Raw genomic sequence first — 16,220 nt, 5'->3', positions numbered from 1 at the left:
TTGAAAAATAATCACAGACACATTTCAAGTTTCCTCTGTTGAAAATAAAATTTTAGCAGTCTACACAATAAATAACATTTTTTTTTCTTTTTGAAAGGAGAAAAGCTAACCATAAATTAATGGGTTTTTGCATTTGATATGTAGTAGAGAATAGGCTGAAAGGTCAGGACTAGATTGGCCAAAGCTGGAAGCTCAAAATTTAATTCTCGTGGTCTCCCATATGCACAGCAGGAATCCCACAACCTGACCCATCACTGCTACCTTACAAGTCTGCATTAGCCAGATATCGAACCTACATATTCCAATATGGAACGTAGATGTCTTAATCAACATCTTAACTGCAAAGCTAAATGCCTACTTCCAAACCTAGCTTTTTAAGCTTTTAAAATATTTATTCTTGGAATAAATGTGTTATATTTTTTATTGTGTTAAAAATTACATGCCATAAAACTCAATCATTTATAAGTACACAAATCAATTCATAAGTTTTAAAACTTGTGCAACCATTACAATTTAATATTTTCATATTTACAATACTCACTCCCTTAAAAAAGAAAACAAAAGATGCATTTCTTCTTAGAAGACAATGAATATTCAGTATTGTTTTATGTAAATACTGTGAGATAAATTCAGTAATTTATGAAAAATTTATGACCTATTTAGCCCATGTACTAATAACCTTAAAAATTAAGCAATACACATTTAAAGAACAAGAAAATAGACTCCTAAACTGGCTAATATGTCATTCTACTTATGGTATTAGTTTAGCATCTGCAGGTTGTACTAAAAAATACAGAAAAATGTCATTTGTTGATATCAGTAACATAAAAAAAGAGATATTCTAGCTAAGTAGACCTAAGAGTTTATATAAATTCTATCAGTAATAATGTTAAAAATCCTAAAATGTAAATTTTTCAAACCCATTCTCTATAATTATGATGACAAATTTCAACAAGTTAAAGTGTCTAATGATAATTACATTTAATAAGAATACTAGTAGTATAAATATTGCTAATAAAATGAGTAAGCTATTTCATTTGTGTAATTATTAAAGATTTAAATTTCTATGCTTTGCTTTACAAATCTGATTTTACATAGAAAGCCTTATTTGAAATAGTCTTTTAAATAAACATCAGAAAGAAACCTTTAGAATAAGAACTCACTAATCTGTCCAAAATGGCAAGCATGAGACCATATGCATAGCTTTCATCATGCAAATATAATTTAAAAAGGTAACATTTGTAAAAATTGCATGGAAATGAAAAATAGATTAGGCTGTGCCCAGAAATTTGGGGCAATATAGGTTGGTTTAAGACAGTCAGCCAAAGAGCAATAGAAGTTATTCTAAGCCTATTACAGTGTTCACAAAACTTGGTAGTATAGTGTTGGTCCAATTTCACTAATGATGCTAATACAGCGTTTGGCTACGTCTACAACATAGCATCTTCCTTGAGCAGTAAAAAAATTTTTGGAAGGTTGAGAAGAGCCCAAATTTTTGAAACTTTCTTCAGTAATATGATTTTTCTGATGGTTTAGAAAGTTTACAATTTCTGAAACTCTCTCCCAATTTGTATTTTCCAAAATACACTTAGCACGACAAAGAGCAGAGGAAGTCATATCAATCGCCAGTAAGAAAATAAATGAAAAGTGCTTTTAGACTAAGCTAAAAGTTCAAAATTATCATAGTTATACCATTTCTTATGACGTGTACCAAGTATTTATTCCAATTTTATGGACATTAATATAATCACAGGTCTACTAATGAATTTCAAATTCCTTCATGCAATTTAAATGCTAACTTGTAATACATATATTACAAAGATTATATTCTATGCAGAAAAAAATTAATTAACATTATATGAGGCAGTATAGTCAACTTTTTCATTATTCCTAATTATCAGCTAGATTATGAACATGAGCACATCACACAAAAATGGTAAAAATATGAAAAATATACTACATCATATTTGGTCAACATTTTTAGTCTCTTCTTTGTCTATATCTTTCAACACAATTGTTTATTTTAAAGTAGTCCTAACTAGCTTGCAATTTATTCCTTTATTTCTCATGCCAGATCTTTGGAGATGTTAGTGAATATAATAATACTCCATTAGGCAATGGGAAAACTAATAAGGAAAAGTTAAAAGTGTACATAATCACCAAGAAGGAAAAACCAAGCTCTGTATAGCATAACTAAACACACAAACTGTCCAAACAAGACACTTCACTTGCACGGTCACATCATTTATTCAGTGAAGGCAAACACAAAACGTACCTGCTTGACCAGTGGTGATACTGACGGCAGCAAAGAGCCTCTGGGATCGGCTTAAGTCAGAAACTCCATTTACAGCTTCAACTTCAAAAGTATAATTAGCATGGGCTAGCAGGTCCATGACTGTGACATAGTTATCCTCTAATCCAGTCTGCTGGGGCATGTATCCAATGTTACTCCCACAGGGAACACATTCACCTTGTTCCCAACTGCATCTTTTACATAAAATTCTATAGGTGACATCGTTTCTTCCCCCATTGTCTGCAGGAGGACTCCATTCCAAACTTACTGTGGTTTGGTTGATGTTAAAAATGAGGTTCTGTGGTGCAGATGGAGGCCCTTTGGAAACCAAAAATAGAGAAATAAACAAAAGTAGAAAAATACCTTCACAAAACAAATGAATAAAATGATCTGTGTGGAGCACTAAGCTAGTGGCTCCATTACCAAAGAGAAAACTAGCTGAAATGCTTTCTTTCACATAAACATTTCATTACCTTTACTAGAAAAGCCGTATAAAAGCCTCCTTGAATTCACTTGGCAAAAGACTTTATTTATTTTCCATGTAGTATGTCAAAATGAAAACAGGATAACAACTGTCTTTGTACTTTTGCCACAGTCTTTAGCTATTTTTCTTCCAAGCAATTAAAAAAGAACGGTTAATACACCTAAAAAAACAGTTGTGCAGTTGTCTAAAAATAGTTCTCCTTTCTACCATGTAACAGAGAATACATTTATTCATTCTTAATGTACTCAAGAACAATTCACAGTAATGTCTGGAATTGGCTTTGCATTTAGTCTCAAAGATTCATTAATTGAAGTACCAAGATGTGATATTTGCTCTATTTAGTGATGGAATTGTAATTCAGAAAGCATTAATTTTAATCACATTTCACATCCATGTTAGATTTTATTAAATTTTAATTTTATGATTTGTTAAATACATTTGGAAAATGTTAAAATTCATACACAAAATTTTAACTGAAGGTACCTATTTTATTTTGTTGTCATAACCTTATCAGTTTATGAAAAAATAAATCTATTTAATAATAAACAAGAATATTTGAATACATCTAGTTTAATGATGTCACAATAGTAAAATGGGTAGAAGGATCTAAGAGTCCTTCTTTACTCTGGTAGTATGAACTTACTTGTGCACGCAACATAAGGCGGGTCAGATGGAGCCCTATAATACCCATCTTCACATTCACATCTTGAGGAACCTTCTTTATCAGAAAAACTGTGAGTTGGACAACGAGAGCACTGAAGATCTTGTGAGGAAGATTTGTAGAACCCACGGCCACAAGCTGGGTATGAAAAAACAAAGTACGAATGGGAAGATGAGACAAAATAGCCTTTTTTTAAAAAAAAATTAGTAATATTTACTAAAAAATTAAATTTATTTTATAACAAGCCCTTCATAATAAAATATTTCTCTTATGTATGTCAATAATCCAACTTAAAGAGTACATTTAAAACAAAATAATTTCTTTAAAAAATGATATAGCACACTTCCACACACAATCAGCATCATTTCAAAGCATAGGGTCCCCAACTAATCACTAGCATAATTCATTTAGATAAAATCTTAGGATATTTATTTGAGATATTTAATTCCAATTTAGCTTTGATTTCAACACAACTTGTTTGCAGCAGCATACTTCAAAGTTATCTTTTTGATCTAATATAAATTTAAAGTTTTATGTTTTAATTTGATTCATGTGTAAAAATATTTGTATAATTTTAATAATTAGACTAGTAATAACAACATAAACATATGCTCCCAGATTTTCAGGAAACTTCAAAATATAATTTCAATCAATATAAGTTTTAAGGCAGGCCACCTCCCACTAAAGGAACATCTTCGTTACTAAAAATAATGAAATCCTCTAAAACGGAGAGGACTGCCCCATCAAAAACAAGGGGAAAGCTGTCCACTGTAAATAGTTATTGCCTTGTTTCTCCTATGTTGAGAGAGGTTAAGTGTTCAGTCACATTAACACAGCCACATCTCTCAGCAATGAACTGACATATAAAGAGAATCTCTCTTACCTTCTAATGAAATAACTTTAAGTCACTTAGATTTTGCTAGTAAAACAGGTAACCAAGCACCATCTAATACCACAGAAAATTTCATCTCTTTATTTTCAATTAAATTTTACCAAGTTAATTTATAACTATTCCAATTATTTTTTCAATTAATCAACAGTATTATATATATTAAATATACTGAAAAATCTATGTATACTCCCTGCTTATTAAATGTATATATTTATTTAAGTACTAGTTACATTTAAATTTAATGAGATTAACAAATCATATCTGCAAAGAAAAGCTAGTGAAGATTTTACACAAATTTTAGCATTAATTTATTATTTGCAGGTTTGTTTAATATTCTGTTATTGAGCATGATTCAGAAAATTAATTACATCTTCATTCTTGGGGAGTGAGAAGTGGGAATATACCTATCCTACTGAGAATGCCTTGGTCTCCAGAAAAAAAATTGAATCATTCTTTATTTTGTTCATATGTTGAATATTTAATGCATAATTATGCTGTATTTCAGAGCACAAAATCACTTCTTGGACTTCAAGAATCTAAGACTGTTTTATGTAAGATATTCTATGTAACTAAGAAACAATTAAAGGAATGTTAGATACCTGGTGATAAACAGACTGAAACCTGTACAGAAATACAACCCAGTCATTGTAAATATAGGATCCAATGTTGTCTCAGAAGTCACCCTGAGTTGACGTCTCAGTTCATACAAAACGAACACAGTCATAAACATGATAGTCAGAGAAGCAGAAAGCATCCTCACATGTTCTCAGCAATGGTTATTAGCAATGTAAAGTACACAGCAAAAACAAAGATTGATTGAAAAATAACAAAAATATAACACTTTAAAACATTTCTAAAGATATGATCTTGCCACATAGAAAAATGGCTAACTGGCCGGCGCCGTGGCTCAATAGGCTAATCCTCCACCTTGCGGCGCCGGCACACCGGGTTCTAGTCCCGGTCGGGGCGCCGGATTCTGTCCCGGTTACCCCTCTTCCAGGCCAGCTCTCTGCTATGGCCAGGGAGTGCAGTGGAGGATGGCCCAGGTGCTTGGGCCCTGCACCCCATGGGAGACCAGGAAAAAGCACCTGGATCCTGGCTCCTGCCATCGGATCAGCGCGGTGCGCCGGCTGCAGCGGCGGCCATTGGAGGGTGAACCAATGGCAAAGGAAGACCTTTCTCTCTCTGTCTCTCTCTCTCACTGTCCACTCTGCCTGTCAAAAAAAAAAAAAAAAAAAAAAATGGCTAACTGGTAGCATGAATAATTTAGTTTAGATTTCTCACAATTAAAATCCTTTCTTTAAACTTTCAATACATCTTGCCTTATGTATAATGAAATTCAAATATCAGAGATAACAGCCCATGAAACAGAGACAACACAATCTGCAGATTAAAGAATTGAAGCCCAAAGAAGTAGAAAGAATGAAATGGAAGGAAGGAAGGGAAGAAGGGAGGGAGGGAGGGAGGGAGGAGGAAAGATAAGCAGATAGAGGCAGTCAGAGGAAAGGTGTGTGCTGACACAAGTGTTTGATTACATTTTGTGTGTATGATAGGAGGTAACACACCAAGGAGATGAGGGACCACAGTCAAAACATAATTTGACATTTACTAGGGAAGCCTTCCACAATTACTAGGCAGCAAAATAGTGCCTACTAATGAAATCTCAGAATTCCCATTCTCCCGTCACATACAAAAGTTTCTAAACAAATGCTTTTTCCCATTTTTCTCACAATTAAGGCAGAGCATATCTTCTTGCTCAGCTTACATGACTCTTAGAAAATATTTGATGTTTAATATAGAAAAAACTAAAACTTCAACACCCAGATTTGAAATTACATTAACTTTTATTATCATTTTAACAGATGGGAAAACAGATTTGAAGCAAAATAACCTGGATTCTTCAAATTATTCTGTTTGTCTAGGACAAAACCAGATTTAGAACACAGGACCACTGACACCCATATGCTAGTCCAACAGACTTTACTGCTGAATGAGCTAAAGTTGGGCACTTGCTTAATGGGTCTTAAGGGCTTTAGCAACTATAAATATTAATTTTCAATGGATGTCTATTATCTTCTATTATAATATTCTTTTCCCAATTTAAAGCTATTACTTTAATTTAGAAAACTATGAAATAATATCCTAGCACACTTTAGGAAGATATATTAAATAGGCATTCTCAATCTCACCATGAATTTTGGCACTGATGAAACCTACAAAATTACAGAGTAAATGTACAGCTATCATTAAATAGATAGTGGCAATACCGGAAAAATATGGTCATAAAAGTCTTAACATTTTTTCTTTGAAGTAATATTTTGTCTTAGCTCAGTTAATATTGCAAATTATAAGTTATAACAAACCAGTTTTCACTTAACCTCCAAGGAAACTATCAATTTAGTGTTATTAAAAATAAGTAGAAAATCTTTGGAGCAATGGTGTTAAGAGTAAAGCCAAGAACATGTGAAGACAAAAACTTTACCTCTTAGGATAACAATGAGCAGTTGGGCAGGTTTTAGCTTAGGAAGGAAGTTAACAGATGCTCTTAAAACTAGAAATTGTGATAAGATATACATGAAATTGCTAGAGTGAAATGCTCATTGTGATAAACTGGGGTGAATTGCCAAATCTGACATACACATAAGACATAAGAACTTTCAACTATTCCCAAATAAGCCACATGGAAATCTAGGCAATTTATCTTTTCTTATAAATGTAGCCGTTTTTCCAGAAAGTCAAATGTCTTGAGAAGTAAATGCCTTCTGAAATTTCAAAGATAAGTTCCCTTTGTACATAACTGTGAAGTATGCAAGAAAAACTTTCTAGGAATGGTGCAACAGCAGTTTTACTTTTCCTCCTTTGTTTAATATCTCAATTTATTCAATAGTACTTTAACTCAAAGAAAATTTCAATGGGCATAAAATGTGCACCATGGTAAAGTTCATTACAATAATAAACATACTATTTTAATTTCCAATATTTTGATGTTTTTGTTTTTAAATGAATATTGTTTTGCAAGTGTTTAGCTCTATTGATGAGAGCACTCCTTATCTATTTGTTTTTTTTACAGGAGGAGTGGACAGTGAGAGAGAGACAGAGAGAAAGGTCTTCCTTTATTCCGTTGGTTCACCCTCCAATGGCCGCTGTGGCCGGCGCGCTGCGGCCAGCACACCGCGCTGATCCGAAGCCAAGAGCCAGGTGCTTCTCCTGGTCTCCCATGGGGTGCAGGACCCAAGCACTTGGGCCATCCTTCACTGCACTCCCTGGCCGCAGCAGAGAGCTGGACAGGAAGAGAAGCGACCAGGACAGAATCCTGCGCCCCGACCAGGACTAGAACCCCAGGGGCTGGCGCCGCAGGCAGAGGATTAGCCAAGTGAGCCGCGGCGCCGGCCTGTCTTTATCTATTATTTTAATAATACTATTTTGAACCATTGCCACAAAAGCCTAGGATTGAATCTATTGATTGTTCTTTCAATCCTTAGGGACTTAATGAATAAAATAGCATAAATTCATTATTCTAGAGCCAACAACAATAATCTTGTCAGATTTCATACGGTAAGTGAATTTTTGCTCAAACTGTTCTTTGAAATTAAAATCACTAAATAAAAAGGGAGGAGATTTGATGGGACTAAGTGTGAGAGGCATGGCAGGATGGAAAGTTTCATTATGCTCTTAAAACTCTATGTATAAGGGCCAGAGCTGTGGCACAATGGGTTAAATCCTCAGGCATGAGGTGCTGACATCCCATATGGGCACTGGTTTTAGTCCTGTCTGCACTTGTTCTGACCCAATTCTCTGCTGTGGTCTGGGAAAGCAGTAGAAGATGGCCCAAGTCCTTGGGCCCCTGCACCTACATGGGAGACCTGAAAGAAGCTCCCGGCTCCTGACTTTGGATCGCTCAGCTCCAGCTGTTGCGGCCATTTGGGGAGTAAACCAGCGGATGGAAGACCTTTCTCTCTCTCTCTCTCTCTCTCTCTCTCTCTCTCTCTTTCTCTTTCTCTCTCTCTGTCCCTCTACCTCTTTCTGTAACTGTGTCTTTCAAATAAATAAAAATAAAATAAGAACAAATTGTCAACACACAAAACTTGATTCAAATAATATGTGGGATAGATTCCTTAACAAAAAAACACAAAATGCAATAGAGGTTTCCTTTTATATATTAACTACTTAATAATAATAACACTGCACTAAAATTCAGAGTCCAAATTTAAAAGTACAAGAGATCTGCTGTTAAAATGTTGTTTTCTGATTTCCTACTAAACTCTTTAAGCAATCACATATTCCAGAAGTATCTTCAATGGATGTAAAGTGTTTAAGGAATTAGATATCAGGCCTCTGTGTCTAACTTGTATAACTCAGTCAATGGAACAATCAGAGCACTGGCAAAATAACTCTATTCTCCCATACAGATAAACACACACACACACACACACACACACACAAATCCTAAAGGTTATTAAATGACCTACAGACAAATTTCCACTCCTCTTTAGGCCAAATAATTAGGTTAAATGTGATACCTCTTCCTTCTGAATAGAGTACAGATACCCAGTCTTGCCATAGTTCTGTAGGTTTATGACCTATAGGGGTAACTTTGAAGGTAATCCTATCTGATTACATTTCTATGGAACCTATTCCCACAATCGTGTTGCCCTATTAAATCCATAAAATTCTATAGTTCTTTGCAGTAAGAAAAGTCTTCTGAATGTGCATTTTAGAAAATGTATTTATTTATTTTTGAAAGGCAGAGTTAAGAGAGAGGAAGAGACAGGGAGAAAGAGATCTTCCATCTGCTGGTGCATTCCCCAAATGGCTGTAACAGCCAGGTTTGCCCCAGGCTGAAGCCAAGAGACTAGAACTCCATCAGAGTCTCTCATGTGGGTGGCAGGGGCCCAAGGACTTGGGCCATTTTCTCCTGCCTTCATAGATATATTACCAGGGAGTTGGATTAAAAATGGAACAGCAGAGAGTCTAACCAGCGCTCCAATTTAGGATGCAGGCTTTGCATTTGGTGGCTTAATCTGCTGAGCCTCAATACTGGCCCCAATTTCCAAATCTTTATGGGCTAATTGTTTTGAAAATTTTAAGTTCCAACTCTGTCCCAAATATATATGACATCATCCCAGACATTCAGTTACTGATTATCCACATTTTAGCTTCAGGGCTGTACAGTAGAGGAGACAACACAAACGTCCTGACTCTACCACAATTGAATCATTAATAGAGGTTGGATGTTTCCATATTTAAAAAATTATCCAGGTACTCAGCACCAACACCTTGGAAGGTCCATCTTTCATTTCAGACTATCAAAGCTTTAAAAATGTCTGGTAATAAAATATATCCACTGTATGACTGATGAGAAAAAATGAGATAATATGTAGAAATTTAATAAATTACAGCTTTAGAAGAATAAAAATTAAAATCATTATTAACCAATCAAAAGTAGGCTAAGAATATGAATAAATGTTTCTCCATAGAAGATATACAAAAGGGAGCAAGTATTTAGCATAGTGATTAAGAAGCCTGCATTCCATATTGGAGTAGCTATGTTTCATACCCATCTCTGGCTCCTGACTCCAGCTTCCAGCTACTCATACCTCAGGGGACAGTAGTGGTGGTGTGTGCGACTGTGTTCCTGCCACCCACAGGAGAGGTTTGTATTCAGTCAGGGACCTCTGAGGGCAGTTGGGGAGTGAATCTATGTATGGAGCTCTCTGCCTGTCTGTTTCAGTCTGTCTCAGCCTCTTAAACAAATAAGAGCAACAACAACAAGATGCTCAACATCACTAGCCACGAATAAAATGAAATTACAAATTACAAAGAAATATCTCTCACATCCTGTAAGACACCAATAATTGAAAAGAAATTACAGGTGTAAGAGAATATAGAGGAATTAGAGCTTCCTTAAACTGCTGGTGAAAATGTAAAATGGGACAAGCCACTTTGACAAAAAAAATCTGACCCTTCCCAAGAGGTTAAATATCATTACCAGAAGCTCCAAAATTCCACTTTCTGGTGTATGGCAAAGAGAAATGGAAACATCCACATAAAAACTTGTACATTCATAATATGGTCATCCATAGTAGCCAAAAACATGGAAACAATCAATTGTCCATCAACTAATTAATGAATAAATGCAATGCAATATTATTTACCCATCTAAAGGAATTAAATATTGACACACAGTATAATAATATAGATTAACCTTGAAAGTTTGCTATTGGAAGACTCCATAATAGGCAAAACTATAGGGACATAAGTAGATCAGTAGATGGTGAGCAGAAATGGCAAGTGAGTATTAAGGGATGAGGAAATTGTTTGGGGGATGATGACAATATTTGCAGTGATGGTTGTAAACTCTATGACTACATTAAAACCCACTGAGTGTATACTTTAACGAGTGAGCTGTACAGTATGTGAATTTTATCTCAATAAGTGTGTTACAAAAGAATCAACTAATAATGTAACCTAAACATTTAAGTAGTCAGATTAAGAAAACTAGCAAACCTTATCTTTCTATATTAACTTTCCTTCCTAACACATACAACTTGTATTCATCTATTTTACATGGTTTCATTTTGTTATAAGAAATTAAATTATTAACAATATTAAAAATCAAAGATTGTTTTTACCCATTTGTTAATTTGGTGTGTGCATTTAAGAGTTTCACAAATAATAGTTTATCTGAGAAGTAGCGTTTTAACTTAAAGAAATTGTTATTAATACCAAGCTTATTAAAGGGAAGATTTTTGATGCAGTATGTAAAAAAGTGAGCTATGACTGAACATTGGAATAGACTTTAACCATTTTTACTTTTCACCCACATGAAATTGCCAGACAAGGGTTGCCTTCCTTCGCATACTCCCTCCTCTTCCCCCATGTGTTAACTGAATACAACAAAATTCGGCTTCCTCAGGTTTTATTCCCTTTCCAGACCTGTGATTTTAAGCACAATTGAACTTTTTCTGAAGGAATTATATGTGTCTGTGTGTAAAATATGAAGCTTTGCAGATGTTTCCGGCCACAGTTATGCAGCTGCAAAGAGTTTATTAATTATGAACTATAAGTGGATTGTTCTGTAATTGAAACTTTCTGGACTTTAATATTATTGTAGAATATACATCCATACATAGTTAGGGGCTCTAATGAATGTCCTTATTTTATTGATTGCAGATGGACATTTTACTTAATTCAAGAAAAGCCAGTCTGTTTCCATAGGAGCTTTCAAATATTTGTGTTATATTAATATCTATGCTTCTATAAGGCAAAGGGGAAAACAAAGCTTGTAGAAATAGTATTCCCACTGCTTCAAGTGCTGACCTCATCTAGGATGGACAGATTCAGAATCTGTATTTTCATCCTATTGACAGTGCCTCAGTGGGAATAATTACAGAAGTCTGCCTGAAACCCAGACCTCCTGTCACTGATATTCTGTGAGTTTTCACATTGAGAATGAACAGTGGGCAGGGAGGGATAATAAAAAAACGAAAAACATGATGTAATGAATATATTACAATTGTGAAGCACCATTCATATTACACTGCAACTAACTTGTAAGAGTTTAAAAAATATTCCAAGTAGAACATAATATTTATGATAGCAGGTACTAAAGTGTCTGAAAATAATTTGGATATTTGTAAAATAAGACAAATTTATTTCATAGCATAGTACTTATATGTATGTATAATTATTATGTATTATTTGATTGAGTACTAAATATTTTATTAATAATATATAGTGGAAAAGAAACAGATGAAATAACTTTTGTTTAAAATATTTACTTATTTGAAAGTCAGAGTTACACAGAGAGAGGAAAGGCAGAGAGAGAAAGAGAGACGTCTTCCTTCCATCTGATGGTTCACTCCCTAGTTGGCTGCAACAGCCGGACTTGTGTGGATCTGAAGCCAGGAGCTCCTTCTGGGTCTCCCCCGTGGGTGCAGGGGCTCAAGGACTTGAGCCATCTTCTACTGTTTTCCCAGGAGATAGCAGAGAACTGGATTGGAAGTGGAGCAGCTGGGACTCGAACCGACACCCATAGGGGATGCCGGCACTACAGGCAGCGGCTTTACCTGCTAAGCCACAGCACCAGCTCAGAAATAAGTTTTTAAGGTTTTTTTTAAGGTTTATAATGTAAAATCAAATCAATATTATGAAAATGCACTTCAAATTAAATTATCAGTTTAGAATATGTTAAGAATGTTATTGGCAACTGGAACTAAAACAAAATAACAGCATGATTCTGAAGCAATGTTGTTAGAATATTCAGATTTTTTTTGTTTTCTTACTTATTCTACTTTTCAAATATTAAGATCAGTTTAAAAGGTAACATGTAAAAAAGAGAATTGGATTTTGCACTGGGTTCTAGCCCCGGTTGCTCTGCTTCCAGTCCAGCTCTCTGCTGTGGCCCAGGAGGGCAGTGGAGGATGACCGAAGTGCTTGGGCCCTGCACCCACATGGGAGACCAGGAAGAGGCACCTGGCTCCTGGTTTCGGATCTGAGCAGCTCTGGCTGTAGTGTCCATTTGGGGAGTGAACCAACGGAAGGAAGACCTTTCTCTCTGTCTCTCTCTCTCTCACTGTCTAACCCTATTTGTCAAATAAAACACAAATTAAAAAAAAAAAAAAAAAACAGAACTGGATTTTTAACTCAAAAGACCTGTGTTCAAATCCACTGCACCAGTACTAGCATATTTGGTGCACTCTCGCTTGACAAGGGATTTCATTTTTCAATTTCCTTGTAATTAACCAGTGTTACAGACACACCCACTAGTTCTACATTTCTATCTGCAAATGAGTGCTGTAACAATAACACAGTAATCAATTATCTAGCTATTAAACTACTTATTATTATTTTAACTTAAATAATAATAAATAATCATATATATATATATATATATATATGTATATCTCCACTACCCTCATTGAAGCCAAACACATTCAACACAACTACTTGGTCGCTCAATGGTGCTTCAGCTACAGTGTGAACAGTAGGTTCTTATAAGGCTGGTCCTCATCTGCAGCATCTATATGGCATCTCTGACAGTCTTTGCCACTAGCTCAGGAATCCCTACACCTAAGCTATTCATCTCAATCCTTGTTGTGCCATCATTGTCAAACTCTGTGTTCCCAGAGATGTGCACATTCATTTTGTGGATAAGGATTCAGAAATGGAATTTTTAAATTATGTAAATTACAAAAAAAAAAAAAAAAAAAACAAAAGCCCAACTCCTGTGAAAGGAATGATTTAAAACAGATATAAACGCTAGCCGTTCTGGATCTCACTATTTTCCTTACAGGTCTACTTTGAGAGTTCAACCTATGGACAAAAACAAAAAGCTAACTATTAAATCCCAAGATTTAGCAACACCACGGGAAAAGAACTAAAATAACATAATTCTAATTCAAGACTATAGCTAAGCAATATTTTTATGGAATTCTCATGAACTAAAAATAGTGAAACAAAGGAAAATTAGTTTAGCAAATTTAAACATCCTACTTATTGGTAGTAACCTAAAAGTATGGCGTATTTATGACAAACAATTATTTTATTCTAATAAAAGGCCTCCTTAAAATCATGTCATTATGAACAAAAAGTTTCAATAAAGAAGGTTCATAAAAATGAATTTATATGAGGAAGATTTTAGGCAGGAGATAAAATTTATCATAGCATTTATGCCTCTTTCAACTATATTTTCAAACATGCTCTGATACTCATTATAATATAATAGTCTCACAAATTTAGATTTATTATTCATTCTCATGAAAACATACTGAGAAAGGTCAGACGATGCAGGCTCAACATACAGAAAACAAAAGTCTAAAATATAAGTGAAAATTCCCATTTGGACGAGCACTTTTGTTTTTACATAACTATTTTTGAAGCAACTTTCATCAAAAGACAAATTTTGTATTTTGAGTGACAGACATTGTAAATTTCATCACATAAATTCTCACTTCAACAATCCTAAAATAGACAGTATGGCTTTTCTTTTATATACATGATAAGTTTGGCTTATTCTGTGACATTTACTTGCTGTTTGACTTTCGTGTATTTGCTTGATTTCCCTGTCTTGTTTTCCTATATTTAAAATAGAGAAAATAATAGTGAAACTACCACACGGATGTTTGTGGATTAAATAGTTCAAGTGACAAATTTAGGGCAGTGCTGCCCATAGAATAAACTCAACAGCTAGTTGAATACTCTGAGTAATTTTAGTTGTTGACTTCCATGCAGTTTAAAATGTTATTTATTTGAAAAGGAGAGAGTGAGATAAATCTCTTATGCATTGGTTCACCACCCCTCTCCCCCAAAGGCTGGCAACGACAGGGGCTGGGAATAAGCCAATCAGAAACTGGGAAGCCTGGAACCAGGAACTCAATCTAGGTCACACATGTGAGTGTCCAGGACCCAGCTGCTCATGACTTCACCTACTGGCTCCCATGGTTTGGATTAGCAGGAATGCTGGAGTAAGGAGCACAGCCAGGACTCAAACCCTGGTATCTGATGTGGGTGTGGCATCCCTGATGGTTTTTTAACCACTGCTTCAAAGGCCTGCCCTTTCAAAATGCAGTTTTCATACCACTCTAGTTTTTTTTTTTTTTTTTCCCCTTGATAGCCTTTGGGTCATTTCCCCATTACCAGATGTGTATATAAAAGAGAAACGCAAATAAATCATTAAACAAATATAGTCAAAGGATTCATTGTTTGCTCAAATACTTATTGCTTGTGTCCTGTATATCTGTCAATATGCAGGCAATGATCCAAAAAGTCTATCTGCTAAAAAAATGAAAATGATGATCTCTAAATACTACATTATCTTTTTGATCACAAGCTTCAAGTGGTATGAATAATTAGTTCATTATGAGTATAAGCTAATTAAATTTTTGGTATTTCATAGGAACTTACATAAATTATAATCATTGTAACTTAATTGTATCGTTTACAACGAACTAATTATACCCCATTTCCATGGTGAATATAGTCTGTAAAGTCACCTTTCCTGCCAAAGCTGTAGTGTTTCATCAATGTGAAGTGAGAAAACTACTCGGCACAGGTAGACACGCAGGAAATGTGTGTAGGGACATATTATTGACCAATTATATTTAAACTGGAAAGCTATTTGTGGCAGTTATTGGCTTCTTTTTCAAGGAGGCTAATGGTGGATCTGGCAATATAGAATATTCTAAAGCAGAAGGTTACTTCAAGTTCATAAAACTTCAACTCAGCAAGAAGTATGTGTTATATTTAATAAAGTAAATGTTTTCTGTTCAATCCAAAGGATTAGGTGACTTATTGATAATTGTTTTTCCACCCACACTCATTTGCTATAATCTGTATATTTGTGTAAAAATATCTTGCAAAAATCCCAAGCCAAAAATAAAATAAATTCATTTTAATTTCTTAAAGAACAGCCCTTTCATTCAAAACAGTCTAAGACATTGGCTTTTCATCATCATTTTTCTATAATTATTTCAAAAATGATAAAAGCAAAACAATCAACTAAAGCAATCTTTCTAAGCATTTGTAAAGACTAAGTTTCCCTTATTTAGTCTGTTATAAAATGTGGATCAATACGAAGTCTTGTGAAGCAAATAAGCCTAAAGCAGTTTAAGGCAGTTTGAACATGTGGGGAGATAAATAATCATTTCTGTTATGTCAGTGGAAAATTTTCTGGAGATCATAAAGAAATCAGTTTACCCTGAAGCATGACATTTTAAAAAGATGCATCAGGACAATCAGGAGAGTCACTTCAATACTTAATTTTTAGACACAAAAGAAAATAACAGGCAGGATGAACCCTTACAAAAATGATGCTGTTGAGCTCATTTCTTCTTTGTTGTTGTTGTTATTAAGGCAACCAGCTACAAAAAAAAAAAATACCCCACACGAA

General features: G+C 34.6%; 1 protein-coding gene across 8 annotated transcripts in view; it reads right to left on the bottom strand.

Annotated features, from left to right (window-relative positions):
* EPHA7 (EPH receptor A7) overlaps positions 1 to 16,220 on the bottom strand; it is a 193,385-nt gene that overhangs the window by 127,951 nt on the left and 49,214 nt on the right. For all 8 annotated transcript variants that reach the window (XM_008263222.4, XM_002714589.5, XM_008263223.4 and 5 more), the window contains exons 4-5: positions 3,421 to 3,576; positions 2,276 to 2,611 (exon numbers count right to left, since the gene is read on the bottom strand). In XM_008263222.4, the coding sequence (XP_008261444.1) occupies positions 2,276 to 2,611; positions 3,421 to 3,576 (492 nt within the window). The remainder of the gene's footprint in view (positions 1 to 2,275; positions 2,612 to 3,420; positions 3,577 to 16,220) is intronic.

This window comes from Oryctolagus cuniculus, chromosome 5, assembly GCF_964237555.1.
Source record: "Oryctolagus cuniculus chromosome 5, mOryCun1.1, whole genome shotgun sequence".
NCBI lineage: Eukaryota > Metazoa > Chordata > Mammalia > Lagomorpha > Leporidae > Oryctolagus > Oryctolagus cuniculus.
Note: the sequence above shows the minus strand (reverse complement) of the source record. Positions and strands in the feature narration are given on the sequence as shown.